This window comes from Nelumbo lutea, chromosome 3 (assembly GCF_056320005.1).
Source record: "Nelumbo lutea isolate HS-2025 chromosome 3, American lotus-T2T, whole genome shotgun sequence".
Classification (NCBI taxonomy): domain Eukaryota; kingdom Viridiplantae; phylum Streptophyta; class Magnoliopsida; order Proteales; family Nelumbonaceae; genus Nelumbo; species Nelumbo lutea.
This window is the reverse complement of record NC_142686.1, coordinates 55,557,855-55,583,605: the sequence shown is the minus strand read 5'-3', so window position 1 is coordinate 55,583,605 and position 25,751 is coordinate 55,557,855. Positions and strand designations below refer to the sequence as shown.

The following is a 25,751-nucleotide window of genomic DNA, read 5'->3' as shown; positions in this document are numbered from 1 at the left end:
ATTAGCCCATCAGGTATTACCCTCAATGGTCTTACACTTAACCTCTCAGCCCATAATGATCAAACACTGCCCGACAAAAGATGACCTCTCCCTCGGCTACAAGGTACAGTGCTGCACTCTCTACTCACATGGATCCTAAAAACTAAAACATTTTGCAAACATTTTGAAACCATAATATATATATGTATATTTCTATATAAATATATTTTGCAAAACAAATTTCAACGGTTGAAATTGACTACCGGTAGTTTTGGTTTTCATCAGAGAGAGTGCATCCCCGATCATTCACTTTGTCCGACAAAGGGGTTGATCCCGCCACTATGATCACCCACTCAGATGAATTCTCGGACTGTTCCAACATACATAGGTTTTGACCCCCTCTAAGGATCTCACTGATTGGCATATCAAAGACAACCCAATCCGACACCTAGTGTAGTATCATAATCGAGTCTAGGGGTTAGGTGTAACATTCTAGTTTTTTCCATCTATCTCCAAGGTCCAGGGCAATACTAGAATTTTGGTCTGGCTCAGGTTTCAAGAAACTCACACTACATGTACCTCAAGTCTCACCCTGGCAGCTGAGACAAGTCACCCCAACCAACTTGGCGGCACATCAGGGTCAGCCTTGGCAGGATAAATCTCCCCAGATCTATCCAACGGCTGTGAAGATTCTAAACTAACACGAGTCTCATAAGTGTCTAGTTTAAGGGTATTACATAGAAACACACCATAATAACATGAATCAAATATGTACTTTATTCATTTACAGTAAATGTCATAATGTACATCATTTTGATTGGAGATAAGGGCATACACTATCTAACAACAACACTTATTCTGACTCCACTGGCGTCGTAGTCCAGGGTGAATGGATGGGTGAAATTGGGCAAAGCTAGCACTAGAGTAGTAGTGACTTCTCTTTTCAGGGCTTGGAAAGCCCCATCTACTTCTTCATCCATCTCCAGGCTCCCTTTTTAAGCAAGTTTGTCAAAGGCTTGGTGATCTTCTCGTAATTTTGGATGAATTTATGGTAGTACCTATCAAACCTAGGAATCCCTTGAGTTCTGATATGTTCTGAGGTTGCAGCCAAGCTTGCATGCATTCCACCTTCTCGGGATCTACCCCCAAATAACTCACCCTTCTGTTATGGTCCCACGCTTAGGATCTCGTCACGGGTCGGTCCATGGGGAGAAAGCCCTGCTTTCCCTTGAGTGCAAACCCTATTGCGAAAACTGAATGGGTGATTTGTCCAAGAGACCACCTGAACTCTCCTCACTCTTTTCTTGACTGCAAACTGAATACTTTATTTCAACTCGTGGCTCCTTAAATAGGAGATTACAGAAGGAAACTCCTAATTAAACTCAAACTCCAATCTTGAACTCAAACTCCTAATTAGCTACTCCTAATGGTAACACAACTCTTACTTAAGATAAGATAAGATAAAGATAAGATAAGATAAGGGATAAGGAATGGTGTAGCTGGCGGCGAGTTAGCGGGCAGAGCTGATGTGGTAAGATAAGTGTGGGCCCACCCTGATGATATGTCATGTGGGCCCTGCCCTATTGTTGCTGCCGGGTGGTGCGCACGTCTCGCAGTGTTGCTGCCGTGAGGAGCGTGCTGGTGTCGTGCAATGCGTGTTGCTGCCGTGCGGTGCGTGCTGCTGCCTAGTGCTACTGCCGTGCGATGCGTGCTGTGCGCTGTCGGGCTACTGGGCGGCGCTGCTAGGCGGTGCGTGCAGTAGGGCGGCCCGCTGTGCGTGCTACTGCCTATGACTGCGCCGCAATGCGCTACCGGGCGGTGTGTCCATAACACCTTATTACCCCAAAGAGACATTTGTTGGGTTTCGCATACAACTTGTGGCACTAACCCTTCTCAACACTTATTTGAGGTGTTGTCAATGCTCTATTTCTGTCTTATTGTAAACAAGGATGTCGTCCAAGAAAACTAACACCAACTTTCTTGGAAGGTCTTGGAACACTTCGTTCATGAATGCTTGAAATGTGGAAGGGGCTTTGGTTAACCCAGAAGGCATGATTCATAATGGCCTTTATGGGTGTGGAAGGTCGTCTTGGCAATGTCCTCTTCTCGTATGCGGATCTGTGATACGCTGACTGGAGATCTAGCTTTGAAAATATCCGAGAGCCATGAAGTTTGTCCAGCAGCGCGTCTATAATGGGTATCGGGTATTTGTCTTTCACGGTCACCTTGTTTAACCTCCGATAATCTACACACATTCTCCAACCTCTGTCCTTTTTCTTCACCAACACCACCGGGGAGGCGAACGGGCTGTTGGTTGGACATATGGCACCATGTTCCGACAATTCACTAGCTTCTCTATTTCCCCTTTTTGATAATAGGGATACCTATACGGCCTCTGACAAAGCGGTCCATCTCCTCCAATGAGAGGTATGGCATGATTGTACCGTGTACATGGAGGAAAACCCGGCGGATCCGAGAAGACGTCGGAGTATTCCTGTAATAATTGTACAAACACCTGGTCAAGCTGGGGATTATCCTTCATCTTGGGCTCCTTGAGGATTTGTAGCAAGAATATGTGACTGGCTTTAGAAACCTTCTGCTGCGCCTTTTCTCCATTTATCATTATGGTCTCTCTCTTTCTTAACCCCTGTAGCCGATGAAGTCCCTGTTCGTCATGGAAACTGAGTGTCATTGAGGAAAAATTCCAGGTGACGTCCCCTAGTGTCCGCAACCACTGTGCGGCCAAAACCGCATCATACCCAGGTACAGTCAAGAGGTAAAAATCTGCCTTTAGAGTTGTCCCTTCGAGTTCGGATCTGGACTCCATCACAACAGCTGGTCCCACGTAACTTCTCACCACTAGCCACAGTCACCACAAAGACTGAGTTGGCCGATAGGGGTACCCGAGCTCGTTCTACCACCTTGGGATCAAGAAAGTTGTGGGTAGACCCACTGTCAATAAGTAAGACCACAGGATGGGTTTCTAGGGTACCTTGGATTCACATAGTTTGGGGCATCTCTAGTCCCTTCATAGCATGCAGGGAAATCTTAGCCTTCGGCTCCGATTCAATTTCCGGTTCTTCTTGCTCCTCTGTTTCTGTCACGATCCAAAACAATTTTTGCTTCTTGCAACGATGACCAGGAAAAAAACGCTCGTTGCAATTAAAACAGAGGCCCTTGTCCCTTCGTTCCTTGGTTTCTTCCGGTGTTAGTCATTTTATCTCTGGTGGGTTCATCCTTCCGATAGTACCTAGAGGCTTCGGCGGAGGATTATTTGGAGCAGGAGAGGATTTGCTACGGGGTAGTTCCACGTGAACCGCCTTCCTTCGAGCATTCCGTTCTTCTTCTTCTTCTAGCAAGGCAAGGCGGAAGGCTCTGGCCAAGGTTCGAGGTTCCAGCTTTTCTACTCCATCTCGGATCTCCACCTTCAAACCGGAGACAAAGCATCCAATGAGATAGTCTTCTGATAGGGATTTGACTCTACTCGATAGCCTCTGGAAATCCTCCATATACTCCTGTACAGTCGTCGTCTGTTGTAGTTTGGATAACCTTCCCACATAATTACGACCTTGTGGTCCAATGAATCGAACTTCCATCTTCGCTATTAACTGAGACCATGTGGGATTGGGTTGATACTCACGAAACCAGCTGTACCACTCCACCACTCGCCCTTTGAAGCCCAAACTAGCCACCGCCACCCAACGTTCCTCCGGTACCTCATGGATCTCCAAGTATTGCCCGACCAACAGCAACCAACCTTCCAACCCCATCCCATTGAATATGGGAAAGTCCACCTTCCAAAATCTGGACTGGTGGCCAAACCCATTCCCCATCTGTGATGTCCCTTCGCCGTTGCACCTAGGCTCTCTGTCTCCCCCAGGGACAACGTGTTCGTTAGCCCTCCCATTTAGCCTTCCTGTGACTCCATTCAGGAGGTAAGTCGATTCAACCTCTCCGTTATCTCAGCCAGCTGATGCAAGATGGCCTCCTGAGTTTTTTGAAGAGTCTCTTGCGAGTGCTCCACCCCACCGAGTCTCTCCTCCACACTCGACATCTGAGCTTCTCGAAGGACCCCCCGCTTTGATACCACTATGTTATGTACCTCTTCTTATTGCCGAGAAGAGAGGCTTGGGTTTCCCGAGCTATGGTGTTTGTCACCACTCAAAGGGGAAGGTGCTGGCAAGCCAGGGGATAATAGAACTCTATAATAGTTTGGATTCAAAGGTGCCCTTCTTTATTACATCTTTACTATTTATGACTGAAGGTGGTTACTACAGATAGACACATCATCAATCAAATCATAACCGAATGCATAGAGCCCTGATTGTAATCATTAGTATCGGATTGGATTTCAGGGAGTAACTGTAAGAATATTCGCTCCTTGCTGGTGAGGACGTGACAACCTATGACGAAGAAAGAGAGAAGAGGCGTTTTGGATTCATATATTGAATATGAAGAGCGACGCGGTGATTGTTAGAGGAGAAGCCGGTCTGGATTCCGATGAAGCCAATAAGAACTTGGAAGAACGAGAGGAGTGTCTTCGGCTTGACCATAGTGGAACAAGGGGAGTAGTTTGTGGCAAGTGAGAGCGAAGATAGAGAACAATAAGGGTATTTTAGGAATTTTGAAAAAATTACTAGTCACGTCAGGTCACATACAAGAAGGTCTCAGACAATTGTTAGAAACAAAATGGCTCCTTTAATACAATACTTAAATAGTAAGAATAGAATTAATCAATTAGCTAAATCACAAGGGTAGTTTAAGAAATTTGCCCATAATATATATTATGAAGAGCGGTTTTTATAAAAAATCATCATGGTTTTTTATTCAACCATTAGTAAAATAATATTTAAAAATGAATATTCATTAACACAAATATCAATAGATAGATATATAATTTATATATTTATAATACTTGTAATCGAATAACCTAATGTTTGAATTCAATTTGATTAATTAATCGATATTAAAATCACATTTCGAATTCAAACATTCATCCAATTCAAATTATTGAATGCCGATTCAGATCTTGGATTCACAGTCAAATTTTTGAATACCATTTACAGGCCTAAAGTTAATTGATGAAATGCTAACAAAGGGGGCCTTTGTCTAACAGCCATAATTCGGGGGTCTTTGTCGCAAAAAAAGTGCAGAGGTCCTTGTAATTTACCCTAAAAGCATAATCGGATTAAATCCGAATCCGACCTGAATCTGTTAGGATCCGAATTCGAATCCGAGATCTTCAAAACCGATCAGATTTGGATCAAAGTCGGACGTAAACCTTTCACTAATCGGATCGATTCGGATTTTGCCGAAGCCAATCCCGGTACAGCCCTAGCCCCTAATGACTAATGAGTGCTCAGATTTGAGAATCTTTATTGATTTCATAATTCATACCCAACGTGTCCCTCGCACGTGCTAATTCAGTGTGTATGGGTTCACTGGCTCGAGTCGTAACTTTTCCCTCATCCCAAACCCCACTATAACGAGCCGCCCGAAAGGAAATCTGGTCTCTTTCTTCTCGTCGGGAGAACAAACTACAAAGTGGGAGTGGAAAAAGCAAGAAGACGAGAGATGACTAGCGAGGATGGGCGTGAATCGACAGGGCCGGAGACGAAGCAGACGCATCGGCTGGAGAGGAAGTGGACGTTTTGGTTCGATAACCGGTCGAAGTCCAAGCAGGGTGCCGCTTGGGGAACCTCTCTTCGCAAAGTCTACACCTTCGACACCGTCGAAGAGTTCTGGTGGTATGTACGAGTTCAAACTTAGATTCTTAGACACCTAAATTTATTTCTTTTTTTCTGTGAATTGATTTATTTAGGTTCGAAAAAATAGATTTTTTTTTCTTATGATTTCCACTTCCTATAATGCTTCATTTGTATTCTCTTTTAGTCTTATGCTGATATGGGTTTGGTTCCTATGAAATTAGAGATTTGGGTTTTGTTTCTGCTTTTTTTTTTTTTTGTAATTTCTTTACTAGTTCAATATTTGTGCTACTTCCCCCTATTTAGTTTCTACAAAAGCAAATTATTCAGTTTCTAATTTTTATGGAATTAGATGCAGTACCTTTGTATTAACTTAGTCCAGACCAAAATTTTAAGCAGAATGTGAATTTTGTACCTAGACATTCATAAATTCTCCTTGCAGCTTGTATGATCAGATATTTCGGCCTAGCAAGTTGCCGGCAAATGGCGATTTGCATCTGTTCAAAACTGGGGTCGAGCCTAAATGGGAAGATCCAGAATGTGCCAATGGAGGCAAGTGGACTGTTACCAGCAGCAGAAAGGCCAACCTTGACACCATGTGGCTTGAAACTGTGAAGTTCTGAGCTTTTATTGTTTTTGATCATTAGTCTGAGCTTTTCTTGTTATTTGCTTTATGTTGTGGTTATTTGCATTTATAATCCATTTAAGCAAATTTGTGGTATAGTTACTTTATTGACGTGTTCTGTTATTAATGGTTTTATTGACTAGTTGATGGCTCTAATTGGAGAGCAATTCGATGAAAGTGATGAGATATGTGGTGTTGTTGCAAGTGTTCGCCAGAGACAGGATAAACTTGCATTGTGGACTAAGACATCAACCAATGAAGCAGCTCAGGTTAGATTTATGCTCCACTTGACAATTTGATATTTGAATTGTCTTAGTATAAGCACATACATTAATGCCATTTATTAGTTACTCTATCCGTCTGGTTGTTAGACATCTTAAATCTGGTTTTACAGTTCGGAGCTAAGATTGAGCATACTGCAGCCTTCTTTTGGAGTTTGACTTATGGTTTCATTGTTGGTGTTATGGTTGCATAAGCAAAACAAAACCTAATTTCTAGCTCCCCCTGACTAGGTGCATATATTTGATCATCCAAGGAATTTTTTATAGTGTGTCATTAGGATAAATGTGCATTGCCCTCCTAAGCTCAAGAATCCCACAGGGAAAAAATAAGTAACTAAATGAAGTGCTCTTTGTATATAATATTTGTGCTTGTCAACTGTGACTGGATAATTGGTTTTTATAAGATTTTTGATGTAAAATAGATTATAGATATTCTGATGCAAAATGGGACATAAGTAATAATCATTGCTTTGGAATTTACCAGCCACCTTGTAAGAGGATAGTTTTAATTGGTTAAAGATGCATTCTCATAACTCTTTTGGTCTTAGTTGGAGTATTATATGGTGCTGAGTCGGAGTTTTACTTTTAATTTTTTGGTTGGTCTAATTTATGGTCCTAGTTTATTTATGAGTGGGTTTCTAAGTTATTCATGGAGGTGGCTTTATTTCTCAGTTTGGGTGTAAGTGCAGTTAAGCTTTCTCTGCAAGTATATCTTTGATTACATTTATTGTTGAATCTTATTTCAGTCCTAATAGAAGTAGGATAAAGAGTTGACTTTATAAATAGAGGTCTTAGGCAGATCTCAAATAGCATTTTTTGTATCTGGTTTATTAGAGATTTGAGTTATTAGGGTGCTTTCTGAAATTAATAGTGTTTTGAGAGTTTTGATTTGTAAATTTTCTGGTTTTACTTGCTTCATATTTGCTGTTCTTATCATTTCTACAGTGAGGCAAAATATACCTAGGAGGCTGGGACCAGTGTGTATTGTTTGGAAATACTTATTTTAGGTCTGATTTGCTTCTGTGCCTTATTCTTAGATGTTCCTTTATTCTGTCTTGATTATATTGTATTGTTCTTTTGCTTCTACATTAACATGTTATACTTGAGTTTCTATCTCATTTACAGAGATGCATTAAATGGCATGTGAGGCATATAGGTTGCCAGTTGCCTAGAACAGCAATCTTTCCTAGTTTGACACTTGTCTGTCAGATTTTTTCCCCTTCATTTTGTGGCCTACATTTCTTTTTCTGCCACACTTCTTTTGATTTCCCTGGGGCAATACGATTACGACAAAAAAAAGTGCATATCTATTACTTATAGGTGTCAAAGAGTTCTAGAACTAGTGGTTATAAATTGTAATGCAGTTCTTGTGTTTCTATTATATTTTTATTATGATTTTATAAGTGAACAATTTCTTTTAAATCCATGGACCTCAAGTCTTATGAGGTAACACATAATTGTATTAACTCCACAAAAAATTGTCGTTGTACAAATATATCCCTTGCATAACTAGATGCTGTACTTTGGGACAAAAAGTTACAAACAATCAGAAAGACTATATATCACCTATTTAAGCTGCATTATATAAAAAATGGAAAAATGAAAACAAAATAAAGTGATGTTGGAAAGGAGGGGTCCTTGAGTTCTTTGCTGATTGCCAGCCATGAATGAATTGTGTCAATGCTTTTATTAAAATATCTTCCTATTGGCAAGGATCTATCTTGATATATTCTTGAATTTCTTTCCAGCCATGAATGGATTGTCTCAATTGTGATAGCTCTCTACCTGTAGCTTTTCTAGTTGGCCTTGTTTGTTTCCCTATGTACATCATCTCATGTACTTTTCTCCATTAATGAACATATACACACACACACACACATACACGCACGCACAAAACAAAATGCTATGGATATGGAGCCCTAGTTCAACTGCTATTTCAATTATCTCCGGGTTTTTATTTGAGTCTCTTACATTACACGTATCATATCGAGCAGATGAGCATTGGAAGGAAGTGGAAGGAAATAGTTGATGTTACTGATAAAATCACATACAGCTTCCATGTGAGTGCCATTTATGATAAATTCAACAATTTCTTCCTGCTCAGATTCCCTCTCTCCTCTCTCTCAACCACCCCTTTGGCTGTTGCAGGATGATTCCAGGAGGGACAAATCAATCAGAGGCCGATACAATGTGTGAAAACTCTTGGGCTACATGAAAATTATACCCCAACAGGCCAGCCTTGCTTTTGTGAAACTGCAATGAGAAACTTGATAGCATTTTTATTTTGTCTATTTCTTCAAGTGGAAACATCAAGTGCTTGAAATGTAAAACTTGGATGCACTTAATTAGTGTAATGGATTGATATTTATTCTACTTATATTTGCCAAGTTTTTGATTAAGTGCTGTTATTTGTCAATCTGCTTTTATTTCACCTTGTGTATAATTCAGACCCACAGTGTTGCATTCTTGATTGGTCTTCTCCCAAATTCTGCATATTCTTAGGCATGTGATGAGACTATTGAAGGATGTAATTCTTATCAAGCAGTGCAGATCTAGTTGGAGCTATCACCCGGAGTGCTGGATGGATGCTTTGGTATGCATTGGGAGTTTCATTCAATGGAGATGTTATTGCCTGGAGACTTGCAATTATTTTTGAGACTTGGTACTTACATGATATGAATCATATAATAATTGATATGATAACAAATTGGTCAGGCATGTTCTGGCAGCTGATGGTTGGAGGGCTTCAAGCCTTCAACACTGGAAAGTTTCTAGGACATGAAAAATTAGTTTGTGATGGTTTTACTTCTAAGGCTTACATCTGAAGGGAATGAACACCAAGGCAATCGCATGCTTGTAGACAATGCAGCATTACTATATCTAGGGTAATTGAAGCTGAAGACGAGTCAGATTATAACGGAGCTCTTGCAAAAAGGTTATGGCATAAAAGGCATTTAGCTTGAAGTGGTTTGAAAGCTTTGCATGAAAACATTCTTTGAATGGTAGTGCTACCAGTGAGACTGTTGATTTTATAGACAGCTGCTTAACAGATGAGGCATGGGAATGTGTTCCGCACCTTTAGGCCAAGCTGTTTATTTGTTGCAAGCCTGGGCATCAGCTTTAGTGGATCCAATCGTGGGAAGCCTGGATCCCTCCTACCTTTTTATAGCCCTATTTTTTCTCTAAATCTCGATACATTCCAGCCAGGAAAGAGGGATAAAATGACAAAAAATCTGGGGAGATATCTCGAAAGCTACATTTCTGTCTCTCTCATTGTGATACTGATTCAATGACTGAACGTGGGCAGCAGAGCTTTTGTGGTTCTGGAAACCTTGCACAGTTCCAGTTTGATGTCAGAAATTACCCGTCAATGGAAAAATTCACATATTGAATGCTTCCGATCGTTTGCTTTGATGCATGTGATACTTGAGAGTTGAGACTGAAGGCCCTGATCTCAGTCTCAAACTCAAAAGACTATATATTTCCTACAGAAAATCTTTTCACACAGACCGATAGAGAAGAAGTCTTTCTTTCAGAAAAAAAAAGAATGTAGCCAACTAAATAAGATGATCTTTCTTATAATTTTCTATATTTTGACGGAGAACAGAAGACTTGGGGAGGGGGGTTGACTCAGAAGGGAAATGAAAGTTCACATGAAGCAGAAGGGAAACCCAGACGAGAAATGTATATGCATCTGGTGTTCCTTACACAATACATAGCGTTACAGTTTCCACTTTCCCCCATGAATAAATAAATAAAAAAAAAGTAGATTTCTCTCAAGCAAGGAAACCAAGCCGTTCTCCATTCTTCTTTGCCAATCTAATCAACCCTTGTCTTTGTTTCGCATCTGCTCCTATTGATTTACAGAATTCTGTAATGACCTGAACATAATTTCTTTTTCAAGTCAAAATAAGATTTGAAGATTTGATTCTTTTAAATAGAATTAGTCCAGAAATTTTGAGTCTGCAGAATACCTCAAACAGAACAACTGATATTGATGATATATGAAGAAAGAACAGCTTAAGAAATGGTACCTGTGAGTGTAAGGCAATGGCTTTGCCTCTAAGCTGGTTGAAGCGCTTCTTTCCTATGATATTCCGGGTGAGAACGACGATGGGTGCGAAGAGACCCTTCCCTTCATTGACGTTCTTCATCATGGGCTGCAACCTCACAGGCTTTGCAACACGAACCACTGCTGGAACTGATTTGCTGGCCAGAGTGCTGTAATCTTCACCCACCAAGGAAGTACCCCAGCTTCCATGAAAGGAAGAACAGAGTTCTCCTTTGAACCCAGTTGCCGAAATTGCTGTAGTCATGTTGAACAACTCACAGAATGACTAGTTCTTCAGCTACGCCGAGACCCAAGGGGATTGTTTCCTGATCAGTTGGTTTATTGTAACAGAATTGCTGCCTCTGTTCAGGTTGCTTTAGAATCTAGAGTTGTTCTGTGTAACTCTGAGGGCCTTTAATTTTCTTTGGCTGGAGTTATAAAGAGAGGCTGGAGAAGCAAAGGGAGCCACACATTTAGGAGGATTGGATTTGAGTTGGTCTCTAGAATCTAGCATTACGTGGGGGCCAATTCTTGTCTTCTAGATGCATTTAACATATGACTAGAAAACAACAGTCTCTTCTCTGTGAACCTCTCCCTTAGTCAGGATCTTAATCAGGCTTCTCAAGCTGGACACGTGGCACACATGTCATGGTGTGGGCCAACCATTCAAAGAATCAAGAAGAGAATTATTCTGATCGGATGGTCATCGGTGAGTGCTAGCTTTTGTTTGACCAGGGAAAGATGCAACATGGGCGGTAAGGAATCCCCGCGTTTCATTTGACCAGCAGTGACAGTTCCGAGATGGAACTGTTAACTGATGTCCACCACAAATTGGGGAATTGGGAAATAGCTTCCGTGGATTGAATTGGACCATTGGAAATTGGAACTTGGAAGGTTCCTGATGGAATGCAGGAGTGTGAAATGGAGAGAATCGGATTCAGAATCTGATGATGTAGCTTTCTGTTAGCACTGGATTGATTACAACTTCAGCATTCGAGAATTCAATAGACCCCTTTGTGTTTGATGGATTTAAGGCTCGAAATTGATTACGGGCCGTTTGGTATGGAGGTGTTGCATTGCCATTTGGGTTTTGGGTTGGTCTATACAAATTTGTGAGGATTATGTATTGTTATATCATATATGAGTGTGATTTCAATTCTTATTTCTAAAAGATGCATCTCTGCAACAAGCAAGGTTCAAAGTATCAACACGTATTGGTTGATACGGGCCGATACGTATCGTTCCGGGACTCCATTGATATGCCCCTATAGTAGGTGTATCGGAGGTCTGACTGGTTCAGGGGATGGAGGAGACCTAAACCAGCCCCCTGAATTGGTTTCAGAAAATAAAAATAAAAAAACTAAAAAAAATAAGTATCGATTCGACTGATACGCCCATACCGATGTATCGGGCGTATCAATATTTTGAACCTTGGTAACAAGGTAAAATCTATGGTACCAAAACAAAAGAGTTTTGACCAATCAAAGCACCTCATGAATTTTGATGAATACCACCTGATTGATCATCTCTTTTATGGTATCGTACTGGTTTATTGGCCGGAAGTTTTTCTGGTATTATGTCTTTCTGGTATCATAGTCGAACCCGTGTGAGAAACATCAAATTTAACGTTTGGATTAGAAATAATATTTGTATTGAATTATACCCAAAATGCAACCACAACACAACACCACTGTACACCTAAAATTTTTGGATTTTTGTTCTTTTCATGAAACAGAATTTCAGAAGCTTTGTTTCCAAAACTGAAATTTAAAATCTCTGAAATAGAAAAAAATTTCATTTGATTAAAATGAATTAAAGATAAAATTCATTTTAAAATTAAATTAATTAATTAATTAATTCAAATTTAATATATTCATTTTACTTATTACTGATTTTCTATATTCTATATGACATGATAATGGGTTATATTTTTTCTGTGTTCAATTCAATAGAGAAATAAATAATTTTGTGTTATTTTATTAGGGAAGAAAATAAATCAAAACTACCAAAATATATATAATTTTTCCTATTTTAAGTCGATATGCCAAACTGCTAACCAAGAGAGCTTCTACAATCAAATTCTGAAATTCTCAATTTCAGAGGAAGTAAATTTAAAATTTTGAGGTTTTATCTTAATTAATTTCTTAGAATCTTCAAAATTTGCTCAAAAAGTGATTGGACTTTTGGTATGTAACTTGAGTAAATACTTTGTGACAATGTTAGGTTACCTGGTTATCCAAAATTACAATAAGTTTTAGTTAAGAATATTTCTCTTCTGAGAGACTATTGAGACATTATGATTTTCATTTCCGTTTTGAAACTGAAATTTCATGGATCGCACTAGTTATATCTGGGCTGTCAATGGACCGGACGTTGCTCTATATGATCCAAATTCAATCCAATTAGGTATGTTCTTATTGGATCAGATTTGGATCGAAATTTTAATTCATTTAGTTATTGGATCTCTCTCTCTTTCTCTTCGTGGGCCAACCAGGTTTCACATTGTCACCGATTTAGCATTCATGGCACGATCAATCAAATGGGCCAATCTGTTTTGATTTGAATCTCATTTCAATTTAGGCCATTATCCAATGTTGGTTCTGGCTATCTTAGGTCTTGGAAATAGATTGGATATGGTCAGGGGGTGGTCATGAGTCGAGATTTTTACAAGTTATTCGGTTCGGTTTAGTTTAAACTGAGTTTTGAGTCGAATTCAAGCCTGATATATAAGTTTGCTTGCTGATTGACCCGAGCTTGAGCCTAGTGAAGCTTAGCTCGTGAGGCTCATGAGCCTAGTATTAAATAAATAATTTTTGTTATATATATATACATATGTACATATATATAATAAATAATTTTATTATATATAATAATAATTTTATTAATATAATATTTTTATTTTTTATGTGTAACAGTAAATAATTTTTATAATTCTTATTTTTTTGTCTGAAAAATAAAAAAATAGTTATATATATATAATTTTTATTTTTCAAAAAAAAAAAAAACTTGGCTTATAGTCGAGTTCAAGCTCAAGTCTCTAGCTTGAATCAAGCTCGGACTCGAATTCGAGCTTGATACTATTCCTGCAAATCAAGCTTGAATAGTTAAGTATTTGGCTCGGCTTGACTCGAATCCACCCTAAATATGATTCTAAACTTTGAATTTCTTTTTCATTTTTTTCTTTACAAAGTGATCACTTTTAAACTCGAACATTCATTCTCACACTTGTCAGCTCAAGGTTTTAACATTGCACTACTGAGTAACCTCAGCAAGTAAATTTGCATGCAGACTTGACTAAAGGGAAGATCATGTAATACCTGGGTTATATATAGCTTTCAATGAGCTATTGGAAGAGGCTTGTCTGGACCAAAATTTGTAACAGCTCAAGCTAATGGGTGTGCAACTAGTTTTTAGAGACTCAGAGGCAGGATCAACAAAGCAATGGTAAGGGGCCGGAGTGTGTTTTTCATCAGCTTTTGTTGCAGAGTTTCAGGTAGATCCAAATTGAAGGAGACTTTCGAGTTATAATTGAATGTCTTTTGAAGAGAAATCCTCCCCCTTATGATGTGAGGACCTTCTGCATATGATTAGGGTAGGATAGGGGTGCAAGTCGGGTTGACCCGATTTAACAGTTTATACTGTTTCGGACTCAGGTTTCAGATTGGGCCTATTAAAATTTTGACAAAATTTTAACCCTAACCAGAAAAAGTTGCACCCCTAAATATAAGTATGTGCATGTATGTAGGGAAGGAGTGCCTCACACCATCTTTACGGTGCATTGGGAACATTTTCCCATGGGAAATGTTCTCAATGCACACCTGCGCTGTGAGACACGTTCTGTGAGCAACAGATCCAATCTCATAGAAAAAGCCAGCCAAGCAGCCGATTGGCTAGCAATCATAAGTGTCTGTTTGGGAGCTCTGAAGTGCAATACCTTCGTGGACAGCTTATAAGTTATGTTTGATGAAAAATCCCGAGAGTCCAAATTACTTATTTGTCAGTTATAAGCATGGTTTTTAAAACCGATTCAGTGACCGAACCGGTCATGGGTCCGGTTACCGGGTCGAATATCTGACCTTTGACCTGAATGGTCAACCCATCTGGACAAAAAAAATAAAAAATTTTAAAACTAAAATTAAAAAAAAAAATAAAAAACAGTCAAAACCGTTCGAGTGATTAACCGGCCGATTCAGCGGTTTATTGACCAAAATCAACGATTTTGGAAAAATCAGAACCGGTCAGGTGACTGATTCCCAGTTTTTCCGGTTCTATCCAGTTTTGAAAACTATGTTTATGAGTTATGGAACCAACCATTACGTCCCAAGTGCAAATGAACCACTATCACATACACAGATTGTCTAGAGACAAAATCATACACAATACTGGTTCACTTGTGATGGATTATTATCATAGCTGAATCCTCTGCTCAGCCCTTCCGGACCAAAATTTTCACATTTTTACAGAACATTATTACATGGGCTTATAGCTTTTCTGATGGGCCCTTGTCAAGCCAAAATCCATGAAAGTGTATTAATTGTTGCGTGGTCATGGTAGCTGAAAGCAAAGCATCACCAACGAAAAAAAAAAAAAGCCATTCGGGGTTAGGAGGAGGTAGTTCGCGAGGCTCATCAATTAAAATTGACAGGGATAAATTCGAACGGTCCGGATTGCATGACAAAAACCGTCCCTGATCATATACGGTTAATTGGTTGGATTCATTTTATGGCAAAAACCAAATCTGGAAAATCAGGAATAAGTTTACCCAATTTGTGACAAATGCAAAACCGAGTGAACCAACATGATTAAAACCATTTTAGAGAAAATGTCATGTCTCACCCGAGGGTTTGGTGACTGAATAACATGTGATGCGATTGGCTACTCAGCCATATTCACACTTATGTTCGCACCAGATTTTTTATTCCATTTTTAGCCCGGCCTAGAAATTTCTTGGTTTTGGCTCAAAGCCTGGGCCATGATCACTCTTAGCTGATTTTATGATTTTATATTTCAGATATAGAAACGTGTTTTGCAGACCTCTTTCCTTTTATCTTATGAGGCTTTACAGTTGGGTCCAAGTTTGTTTGAGTTAGTTCAGGCTGAAGTTAACCCTAGTCCCACCTGTGGCTAAGGTGTGGACCCCAGCCCCAACCCAACCTTTGAACGTCACGCTATGATTCCAAACTTAACCCAATACATTTGAAGGGTTTTGTGAGAATTAGAAGTTTGGAATGGGAATCAGAATGGTTCACCTCTAATGTTTGATTGGATGAAACCGAAATCTCATTTTCATTTTTATCCTTAGTGGAATGGCCATTCCCCTTCCTCTTTTTTGGGAATGAGATCCATTGCAACTAATTTTGCTTCTAATTCCGATTCCAGACTAAACCAAACAGGTGAAAGGAATAACCAATTTGATTTCGGTTCCAATTCCAACTGTAAACCAAATTGACCCTAAAGCTCTTTTGATCTTCGTCTAATCACCACTCAAAAGTTGTATATTTCTAATAGGGTTGGCATGGGCTTGATCTGATTGCCTCAGCTTCTTGACTTCTTTTGACTTTTAAAAGGTGTCATCTCTTATCAAGTATAGGTTAGCATTGGCTTTGCCAATACTATGCTTATGGTCCGGAGGAAAAGGTTAAGGTATTAAGGGATACTATACTATAATTGTTGGTGCATTTGTACTATAATGAAAAGGGTGGGCAGTTCACATTGTGCCAGTAGACCCTGTTCACAATGTTCTGTGTAATGAGTTATACAACCAATCATGATTGGTTACACTACCCACACCTATGACGTATCCATAGCATACTCCCATACTTCTATGTTGTAATTCATGAGGAGATATTTCTGATGTGCAACTATGGTGTCCTGTTGATAAGGGATCCCAACTACATTATGAGCAGTAGATTTAGAGGTGTAAATCGAGTCGTGTTGCCTATGGCTTAGTATGAATTTGGACCGGTCCGACATAATGGTCCATAGGCTGTGCCACGCTCGGTATAATTGTGTGGGTTATACTGGGTCTAGGGTTTTAGATCCATGGGTCAGGCAAACATGACATGATCGAGTGGCCCAGCCCGCGGCACATCCCAGCATGGCCCATATATATTATTTGTATATATTTTATATATTTATATATAATTAAAATAAACAATTGTTTTCAATTTTATTATACTAACTTATTTAATTATTGTATATATAAGCATTGTATACATCAAATTCATATAAAATTAAAATTTTAAGTTTTTTTTTCAATTTTTTAAATAAATAGCTTTGGCCCGATCCACAACCCGACTTGGCCCAAGGCTTAGCCGATAGATCAGCCCGACCCACGACACTGCACGGGCCCACATAGGCTTAGGCCATGGGCTGTGCGAGGTTAACCCCCCAAATTATCCTAGGGGATGGTCTGTGGGCCGGCATGGCCATTTTACACCTCTAAGTAGATCTGGGCTCCCACTATGCACCAAGTTGCATGGGATATGTTCACAACAAAAATTGTGCCAACATATATGGTCCTAACATAATGATATGTGTTCACATATCTCACCATAAAACTGGAACCATCATAAGATTAGGATCCACCGTGGATGTGGCGACACAAATCACGTTAGAACATTTTTTTGTTGTGAGCGGATCAGGTCTCATATGCATCAATTAATTAAGTTACTAATCGCATATTATCCTAGTAGCTACATCTATTATTAGTAGTCTAGTATACAACAACTTGCCCGTGTGGTCAAGGTTTTAAAAAAGCTAAAGGCTTTGTTGAGGTGTAATGACCCAAAAAGCTGAGACCTAAGCTTCAAGGGATTTTAAGGCATAAGCTTCAAAGTTTAAGAAAAAAAAAATTAAATTTGTAAATTTATGAAAAGAAGTTATAATATACTAAATTAACATGATAGAAGGTACACATATCTATAAAATAGATGTTTATAAGCAATAAGTTTTGGTATTTAAGCATTAAATAAAATAATAATTAATCAATTAACAATTAATAAACATTTTATATTTCATGTAAAAAAATAATTTAGAAGAAAGGAAATAACTTTGTTGATTTGATCTATGTAAATAATGATGATGATGATGGTGATAATAATAATAAAAATAATAATAATAATAATAATCCCATTTGATTTATTTAAAAGAAACTAAGAACTTGATTAATCCTTTTTGTATTGAACTATCTTAAAACACTAAGAAAAGCTAATAGAGTGATTGATTTGCCTTATTAATTTTTCACTTTACTTTTTTATTTGGTCCATAATTATTGAAGTATTTATTTATATGTTTTAAATTATAAAAATATATATTTTTACATTAAATCACTAATTAATCATTGATATTTGAGGCATGCGCCTTTGTATGCCTCATGCCTTGAGGCTTGAGGCTTACACCTCATTTTTGGTAAAGGCTTAAGCCTCACATAGACAAAATCTGTGCATCTCTCCTAAGGCATACACCTCACGTCTCAAGGCTTAAGCCTTTTAAAACAGTGCCTGTGGTAAGATTGAACCTTTCTGCTTGGGCTCACATTGCCGGGCCGGTCTGGCCTGGCCTGAGAATTTAATATAAATTATATAATAATTATTAATATATATATATATATATATATATATATATGTATATCATACATATAATATTTATGCTATATATAAACATATCCTAAAATATGTATAATATAGTTATGGAAATATTATCTATAATCTTAATAAAAATTGAGGGTTTCTTCAAACAAAAAACATTATTTACAGGATAAATTGGAGTTGAAGAAACAAACACCATTTGGTGGATGTTCAATCTCTCTCTAGCAACCATATTTGGTATAAATAAAACCCAGAAGCTCTTGGTCTGAGTTTGCCGTTTGTGGGCCTTTGGCTTTGGGGGTCAGGATGCGTGGAATTGAAATGCAGAACAGAAGAGCGTTAGGTCCAACTCTCCAAGCACCCAACCCCTGGCTTAGAGTCGAAGCTAGGTGTTAGTCCATCCTATTAACGTCTCCTCGACTCAACTTGGGACGTCTCAACTCACGGTTGGTAAAGAAAGAAACAAGATTTCTTACATTTCACCACCCATAAAAAAGATCTCTTCCGTCTCTCTCTTCCGCTTAGGAGACAGGACTCTCGCCTTCACATTCTCTTCAGCCTCTGCTTCACGTTTGCACACCATGACCGGCCTAATCGCCGGTTCTCACCAGAGGAATGAGCTCCATGCAATGCATGGTGTTGAAGAGGTGCGCGTTGTATTTAATTCGATCTTTCACTGATAATCTTTTCAGTCTCTGTGATCTGTATTCGGATATCTTCATCTCATTTGCATTGTCGTGTTCATGCATAATTCGGCAGCCTCGGCCGGCCATACGCCAGTCAGTCTCGAAAATCTGCCGAGTTTGTGGCGACGAGATCGGATTAAAAGAGAATGGGGAGTTGTTCGTGGCCTGCCACGAGTGTGGATTCCCGGTGTGCAGGCCTTGCTATGAGTACGAGAGGAGTGAAGGGAGCCAGTGCTGTCCTCAGTGCAACACTCGTTATAAACGTCATAAAGGTTCTTCTTCTTCTTCTTCTTCTTCTTCTTCTTCTTCTTCTTCTTCTTCTTCTTCTTCTTCTTCTTCTTCTAAATTAATTAACTCTTGTTGTTGTAGGTTGTCCTAGAGTTGTGGGAGACGATGAAAGCAATGGCGATGCTGATGACTTCGAAGATGAATTTCAGATTAAGAATAACCGAGACACCCCAGATCGTCATCATGTCGTTAATCCCTCGGTAAATAAAACCCACTTATTGTAAAATCTGAAAACTGAAACCGGTTTATTAAAAACTAATCTCTAACCTTACTATTGGTAATAAGCTTGTCGATCGAGTTTTCTAGTATAATCAAGCTAAAAGAACAACGGAAATTGAGTCGTAATTAACTAGAGATCTCCGTTTGCAGGAAAATGGGGACTACAATCCACAACAATGGCAACCCAATGGGCAGGGTTTCTCTTCCATTGCTGGAAGTGGTAAGTAAATTCAAAATTTGATATAGTAAGTTCTTCAGCCAGTACAATTAATTGCAGGATTTCTATTGTTGTTTTGTAGTTGTTGGAAAGGATTTTGAAGGAGAGAAGGATTTCAATAATGCGGAATGGAAAGAGAGGGTAAACAAGTGGAAAGCCAAGCAAGAAAAGAGAGGTTTGGTGAGCAAAGATGATGGAGGGAATGACAAGGACGATGAAGACGACATTCTGTAAGAATTTCTTCATTGTTCTTCATTGTTTATGCGGGTTTCTGCATGTATATCTTAATCATATGGGTAGGGCTGCAAATGGATCCGATTTAATCTGATAATCTGATTCAAATTTATCAAATTTGATTCATTTATATCGCCTTTGAATATGATAACCAGAAAGTATTGGAAATTCGATCCATTTATAAATCAAATCAGATTCAGATCTTACTTGATTTTATCTCGAATTCTCGATTCACTAGGGTGCAACTTGGTCACGTTGGCCCTGTTTAATGCCAGCGTAGGCCCGAAACTGAAACTTGGGCCTAATGCCAGAAACTTATCTAAACTATTGTATCTGTGTAGTCCTGTTGGGCTCAGGTTGGGCCTTGGCCCAGTCTGATAACAAAAAACTCAATCCCAGACCATATGAAATTTTGGGTTGGGTCAGTTCAGACTCGGTTTGGCCTCACCCAAGTTGCACTCCTATATACATTTATATTCTTGACCATATAAAATTTAATTTTAAGTTTTTATATATATATATATATATATATATATATATTTAAGAGGGATAGGGATATAGACAAATCTATTTTTGCCTTGCAAATTGAATTGAATTGGATATTCCTTGTGTCCACCAGGATGGCTGAAGCCCGGCAACCATTGTGGAGGAAAGTCCCAATTCCGTCCAGCAAAATCAACCCCTACCGCATAGTGATTGTCCTGAGGCTCATTGTACTCTGCTTCTTCTTGCGGTTTCGTATCTTGACCCCAGCAAATGATGCTTACCCACTGTGGCTCATCTCTGTAATCTGTGAGATATGGTTCGCCTTATCATGGATACTAGATCAGTTCCCCAAGTGGTTCCCCATTACCCGTGAAACGTACCTAGACCGCCTTTCCTTGCGGTTCGAGCGAGAAGGCGAGCCCAATCGTCTTTCTCCCGTTGATGTCTTTGTGAGTACTGTTGATCCACTTAAGGAACCACCCATCATAACAGCTAACACAGTCCTATCCATCCTCTCTGTGGACTATCCGGTGGAGAAGGTGAGTTGCTATGTGTCTGATGATGGTGCTTCAATGCTTCTCTTCGACACATTATCAGAAACTGCGGAATTTGCGAGGAGATGGGTACCATTCTGCAAGAAATACAACATTGAACCACGGGCTCCTGAGTTCTACTTCTCTCAAAAGATTGACTACTTGAAGGACAAGGTCCAGCCAACCTTTGTGAAAGAACGTAGAGCTATGAAAGTAAGCAAGCAATCTGTAACGATTACTAGATGATTTGGGCCGGGCCCAGGCCCAGGCCCTTATCAATCACCTCTAGGCTCTAGCAGGGGACCAATGAATCCATACTTGAACAGGTCAAGCCCACCCAACCCAAGGCTTGGTTGATTGATCATTGGTTTTTGGGCTAATTGACTTCTGGCTGCAAAAGTCAAAACCCCAACTAGGTTCAAATCTGGCTTATTGGGACTACTTGTTATGAGAAGATCATTCACAATCTGGCTACGTATTGTCTCAATTGTCTAGCTCTCTAGGAGGAGCTAGGCTCAAGCTTAAGCTTTTTATTTATTTTTGTTAGGTTGGGTTGTCATGAGTGGTTGTTTGTTGTGGTGTTGAATTTTCAGAGGGAATATGAGGAGTTCAAGGTGAGGATTAATGCACTAGTGGCAAAGGCACAGAAGAAACCAGAAGAAGGTTGGGTCATGCAAGATGGAACACCGTGGCCTGGCAACAATACAAGAGATCATCCTGGCATGATTCAGGTTTCATTTGAAAGAGTTTTCTTTGATTTTAATCTTTCTATGTCACTTGAGAATTTAAACCATTGGAATTGATGCAATTGCATTGCTAATTAATAACTTTGTAGGTTTATTTGGGAAGTCAAGGTGCACTAGATGTGGAAGGCAAGGAGCTGCCTCGACTGGTGTATGTCTCACGAGAGAAACGCCCTGGATATCAACACCACAAGAAAGCTGGTGCCATGAATGCTTTGGTGAGTGGGTTCTCTGAGTTCGTTGTGTGAATTATTAACAGAAGGTCCTTGGGTACTGATGCAGAAGTTTGTTGTGTTATGGCATTGTTTTATACAAATACTAGGTGCGAGTCTCTGCAGTGCTAACAAATGCACCCTTTATGTTGAACCTGGATTGTGACCACTACATCAACAACAGCAAGGCTGTAAGGGAAGCCATGTGCTTTCTGATGGATCCTCAGCTTGGAAAGAAGCTATGTTATGTCCAGTTTCCACAGAGGTTCGACGGTATTGATCGCCATGATAGATACGCTAATCGCAATATAGTGTTCTTTGATGTAAGTTGGCCTACTACCTTTTTTTTCTTGGCCACTAGAAACTCTACCGATCTATCCAACAAAGAAATAAGAATTTGAGTTGAAAACAAATCCATGCAACTTGAGACAAATACTAGCTTATTAATCAATGGATTTGTAGTCCTTGGAAGTGATCAAGCTCTCATAAGAAAATAATGCACCGAGTGTTTGCTTTTTGTTGTAGATCAACATGAAAGGCTTGGATGGGATTCAAGGACCAGTCTATGTTGGAACTGGTTGTGTCTTCAACAGGCAAGCATTGTATGGCTATGACCCGCCAGTGTCTGAAAAAAGACCAAAGATGACTTGTGATTGCTGGCCTTCTTGGTGTTGCTGTTGTTGTGGTGGATCAAGGAAAAAGTTCAAGTCAAAGAAGGGAGAAAGAAGTTTGTTTGGAGGGTTTTACAGCAAGAAGAAGAAAACGATGACAAAGAACTATTCCAAGAAAGGCTCTGCCCCTATCTTTGATCTTGAAGAGATTGAAGAAGGGCTCGAAGGATACGATGAGCTAGAGAAATCATCTCTCATGTCTCAGAAAAACTTTGAGAAGAGGTTTGGACAGTCACCTGTCTTCATTGCTTCAACACTTATGGAAGAAGGTGGTCTTCCTGAGGGTACCAACAACACAACCCTCATTAAGGAGGCTATTCATGTTATTAGCTGTGGCTATGAAGAGAAAACTGAATGGGGAAAAGAGGTGTGTACTGTTTATCTTTAGGACTCCAAATGTTATGGATCATTTAGTTCTTAAGACCAAAATATGATCAGAATCCAATCTAGTGGATTGATCAATCATATGTCAATTTCTATAAAACTAGCTCTATAAGATGATATGATCATGCTTTGGTAGAGTTTGTAATTCCTACTAAGAGGTTAGCTTGTGATTTTTCTTCTTCACAGATAGGATGGATTTATGGCTCAGTCACAGAAGACATATTGACAGGATTCAAGATGCACTGCAGAGGATGGAAGTCAGTGTATTGTATTCCTAAACTAGCTGCATTTAAAGGTTCGGCTCCTATAAATCTTTCAGATCGTCTGCACCAAGTTCTCAGGTGGGCTCTTGGATCAGTTGAGATATTCCTTAGTCGGCATTGCCCTCTATGGTATGGCTATGGAGGAAAACTAAAATGGTTAGAGAGGCTGGCCTATACTAACACCATTGTTTACCCTTTAACTTCCATTCCTTTGCTTGCCTACTGCACCATTCCTGCTGTCTGTCTTCTCACTGGAAAGTTCATCATTCCCACTGTAAGTAATGTTAGAACATATTTCCAGTCTACTAAAACTAGTTATCTCTTTTGGAGAAATTCTATTATATATATAGGGGTTGAAATCATCATTACCATTCTAACCAGATTCCATGATTTACAGCTGAATAATCTTGCTAGCATATGGTTCATCGCCCTCTTCTTGTCCATCATAGCCACTGGTGTGCTTGAGCTCCGATGGAGCGGTGTTAGCATTCAGGATTGGTGGCGCAATGAACAATTCTGGGTGATAGGAGGTGTCTCAGCTCATCTTTTTGCCGTCTTCCAAGGCCTTCTTAAAGTTCTTGCAGGAGTTGACACCAACTTCACTGTAACTTCAAAGGCTGCAGATGATGCAGAGTTTGGTGAACTGTACCTCTTCAAATGGACTACACTTCTCATTCCTCCTACAACACTGATTATCTTGAACATGGTTGGAGTTGTTGCTGGAGTATCGGATGCCATTAACAATGGTTATGGCTCATGGGGCCCCCTATTTGGGAAGCTATTTTTTGCCTTTTGGGTCATTGTTCATCTCTATCCCTTCCTCAAAGGACTAATGGGAAGGCAGAACAGAACACCTACCATTGTAGTGCTCTGGTCAATTCTTCTTGCATCAATCTTCTCCTTGGTTTGGGTGCGGATTGATCCTTTCTTGCCTAAGCAGACAGGCCCAATTCTTAGACAATGTGGAGTGGAGTGCTAATAATGCTTGGGACCCATATCTTCCTCTCTTCTTCTATCTATTTCTTCTTGGTCTTGTCAGATATTGTTTCTTTAAATTTTCATGTCCTTGAAAAAGAGTGGCTTTGATTTGTATAGTCTTTGAACGTACAATGTTATGGTCATAAGATGAAATTTTGTTGTTAATGCTGCCAATGACAAGCGGCCATTTCCCCTAATGTATGGTTTAAAATCTAAAAGAGAAACAATTAAATTGGATTTGTTATTGTCTCACTTAAATCTCTTAGGAGAGAGCTTCCAATTTGCCCAAAGAAGATGTTTATGACTATGATCAATGAATCTGCAGTTCTCTTTCGCATTCTCTAGATATGCCCCCATTCACAATATCCTGAAAAGGACATAGGAAAATTAATCTCCTTCAATTTATATTGGTATAGAAAAGATGACTAGAAGATCTTAAGATTCCTTAAGAAAAGAAAACGTCTACTTTAATTGAAAAGAAGGCTTAGTCACCCCTTACGAATATTCCTTCAACATTAACTAGTAAAGTCTCAACTTTTCTTGAGCTTCCAAAGTATAGGGAGTAATTCCTTTGCTTCTTCTCAATAAGACATAATTAGCTCCAATTAAAAGAATAACCCCCTACTTAATTGTGGGATCAGAATTTTATTCAAGATCTTACCATGAGATAAGAAAACAACTTGATTATTCCTTTTAGTAAACTTGATCAATCTAGCTTACTAAAGATTTTCAGAATTGGGAATAAAGTTTCTAAATTTTATTCTATGATATAAAAATATACTTTCAACAGATTGTTGTACAATGACTATTTATGAAGAGAAGTTCATATTGGTTGTGTATACATCATAATATACTAAATTGAAGATTCCATGATGGAGTGTAGGGATAGTGCATTTTACTGTTTTTGGTAAAATACTTAAATCACCTCTGTTTTTTTCTAACAAATTCTTTAACCTCTGCTGTACTTTGGCCTCTCCAAATTCATCCCTAAGGGTGATCATGGATCGAATTTTGAGCCTAGGTTACTAATTAAGTTTTATATAATAAAACTTATATCATATAATATTTTATATTATATATGATCCGGCTATGGATTTATAAGTATTGTTTTTTTTTCATTTATTTATTTTGCATGTTTTGTTTTCTTATAATTTTCTTTCTCATGATGTATCAAATTACCGGTTTGATCTAGCTAATTGTCATTAGTGATTTTCAATCCATAATTTTATGTTTTATTATTGCTGATTTCTTGATTTTATAGGAAGCCTATCATATAATTCATAATACTCTAATTATTTGGAACATGTTTACCAAAAAAACAACCATTTGAAGCATTCCATTTTTTCTTTTCAGATTTATACTAAATAACTAATAAAAACATCAAACAAACAAATACCAATAAAAAATATGGTTAATATATGGTTGTGAAAGTTGAGTTTAGTTCTTTTATTCCAAGGCTAACAAAAATTAAGATATTAATTTTATGAGATTTTAAGAGGTTAGGCTGGTCCCAACTTGAGCCCAACCTAACTCAAAGTTAACGTCGGGTTGGTATGGATTAGGGATTTTAGGTTGGGTTAATATTAGGGTTGTTTAGAGGAGTGGTG

At 38.9% G+C, this 25,751-nt stretch overlaps 4 protein-coding genes across 4 annotated transcripts; 2 read left to right on the top strand and 2 right to left on the bottom strand.

Annotated features, from left to right (window-relative positions):
- Positions 1 to 3,191: 3,191 nt before the first annotated feature.
- On the bottom strand, positions 3,192 to 3,812 carry LOC148865083 (uncharacterized). The gene has a single exon (XM_088976355.1). The coding sequence runs from the start codon at positions 3,810 to 3,812 to the stop codon at positions 3,192 to 3,194; it is 621 nt and encodes a 206-aa protein (XP_088832481.1).
- Positions 3,813 to 5,490: 1,678 nt separating this feature from the next.
- On the top strand, positions 5,491 to 8,989 carry LOC148865082 (eukaryotic translation initiation factor-like). The gene is made up of 5 exons (XM_088976151.1): positions 5,491 to 5,726; positions 6,127 to 6,295; positions 6,453 to 6,578; positions 8,585 to 8,650; positions 8,739 to 8,989. The coding sequence occupies exons 1-5, from the start codon at positions 5,554 to 5,556 to the stop codon at positions 8,784 to 8,786; spliced, it is 582 nt and encodes a 193-aa protein (XP_088832277.1). The 5' UTR covers positions 5,491 to 5,553; the 3' UTR covers positions 8,787 to 8,989.
- Positions 8,990 to 10,140: 1,151 nt separating this feature from the next.
- Positions 10,141 to 11,177, bottom strand: LOC148865081 (protein PROTON GRADIENT REGULATION 5, chloroplastic-like). The gene is made up of 2 exons (XM_088976152.1): positions 10,625 to 11,177; positions 10,141 to 10,471 (listed from the first exon to the last, which is right to left on the bottom strand). Exons 1-2 carry the CDS (start codon positions 10,904 to 10,906, stop codon positions 10,367 to 10,369), a joined length of 387 nt encoding a protein of 128 aa, XP_088832278.1. The 5' UTR covers positions 10,907 to 11,177; the 3' UTR covers positions 10,141 to 10,366.
- Positions 11,178 to 18,431: 7,254 nt separating this feature from the next.
- CESA4 (cellulose synthase A4) lies at positions 18,432 to 24,396 on the top strand. The gene is made up of 12 exons (XM_088976150.1): positions 18,432 to 18,877; positions 18,990 to 19,188; positions 19,286 to 19,404; positions 19,574 to 19,643; positions 19,723 to 19,870; positions 20,494 to 21,106; positions 21,487 to 21,624; positions 21,729 to 21,854; positions 21,959 to 22,171; positions 22,374 to 22,886; positions 23,090 to 23,440; positions 23,564 to 24,396. Exons 1-12 carry the CDS (start codon positions 18,812 to 18,814, stop codon positions 24,143 to 24,145), a joined length of 3,138 nt encoding a protein of 1,045 aa, XP_088832276.1. The 5' UTR covers positions 18,432 to 18,811; the 3' UTR covers positions 24,146 to 24,396.
- The last annotated feature ends 1,355 nt before the right edge of the window (positions 24,397 to 25,751 follow it).

Coding starts and splice junctions, on each gene's coding strand:
- LOC148865083 (XM_088976355.1), bottom strand. CDS start 3,812: ATGGGGAATGGGTTTGGCCACCAGTCCAGATTTTGGAAGGTGGACTTT.
- LOC148865082 (XM_088976151.1), top strand. CDS start 5,554: ATGACTAGCGAGGATGGGCGTGAATCGACAGGGCCGGAGACGAAGCAG. Junction 6,579..8,584: donor CAACCAATGAAGCAGCTCAG/GTTAGATTTATG, acceptor CATATCGAGCAG/ATGAGCATTGGAAGGAAGTG. Junction 8,651..8,738: donor AAATCACATACAGCTTCCAT/GTGAGTGCCATT, acceptor TGGCTGTTGCAG/GATGATTCCAGGAGGGACAA.
- LOC148865081 (XM_088976152.1), bottom strand. CDS start 10,906: ATGACTACAGCAATTTCGGCAACTGGGTTCAAAGGAGAACTCTGTTCT. Junction 10,472..10,624: donor CCATTGCCTTACACTCACAG/GTACCATTTCTT, acceptor AATTATGTTCAG/GTCATTACAGAATTCTGTAA.
- CESA4 (XM_088976150.1), top strand. CDS start 18,812: ATGACCGGCCTAATCGCCGGTTCTCACCAGAGGAATGAGCTCCATGCA. Junction 19,405..19,573: donor ATCATGTCGTTAATCCCTCG/GTAAATAAAACC, acceptor CTCCGTTTGCAG/GAAAATGGGGACTACAATCC. Junction 19,871..20,493: donor GACGATGAAGACGACATTCT/GTAAGAATTTCT, acceptor TGTGTCCACCAG/GATGGCTGAAGCCCGGCAAC.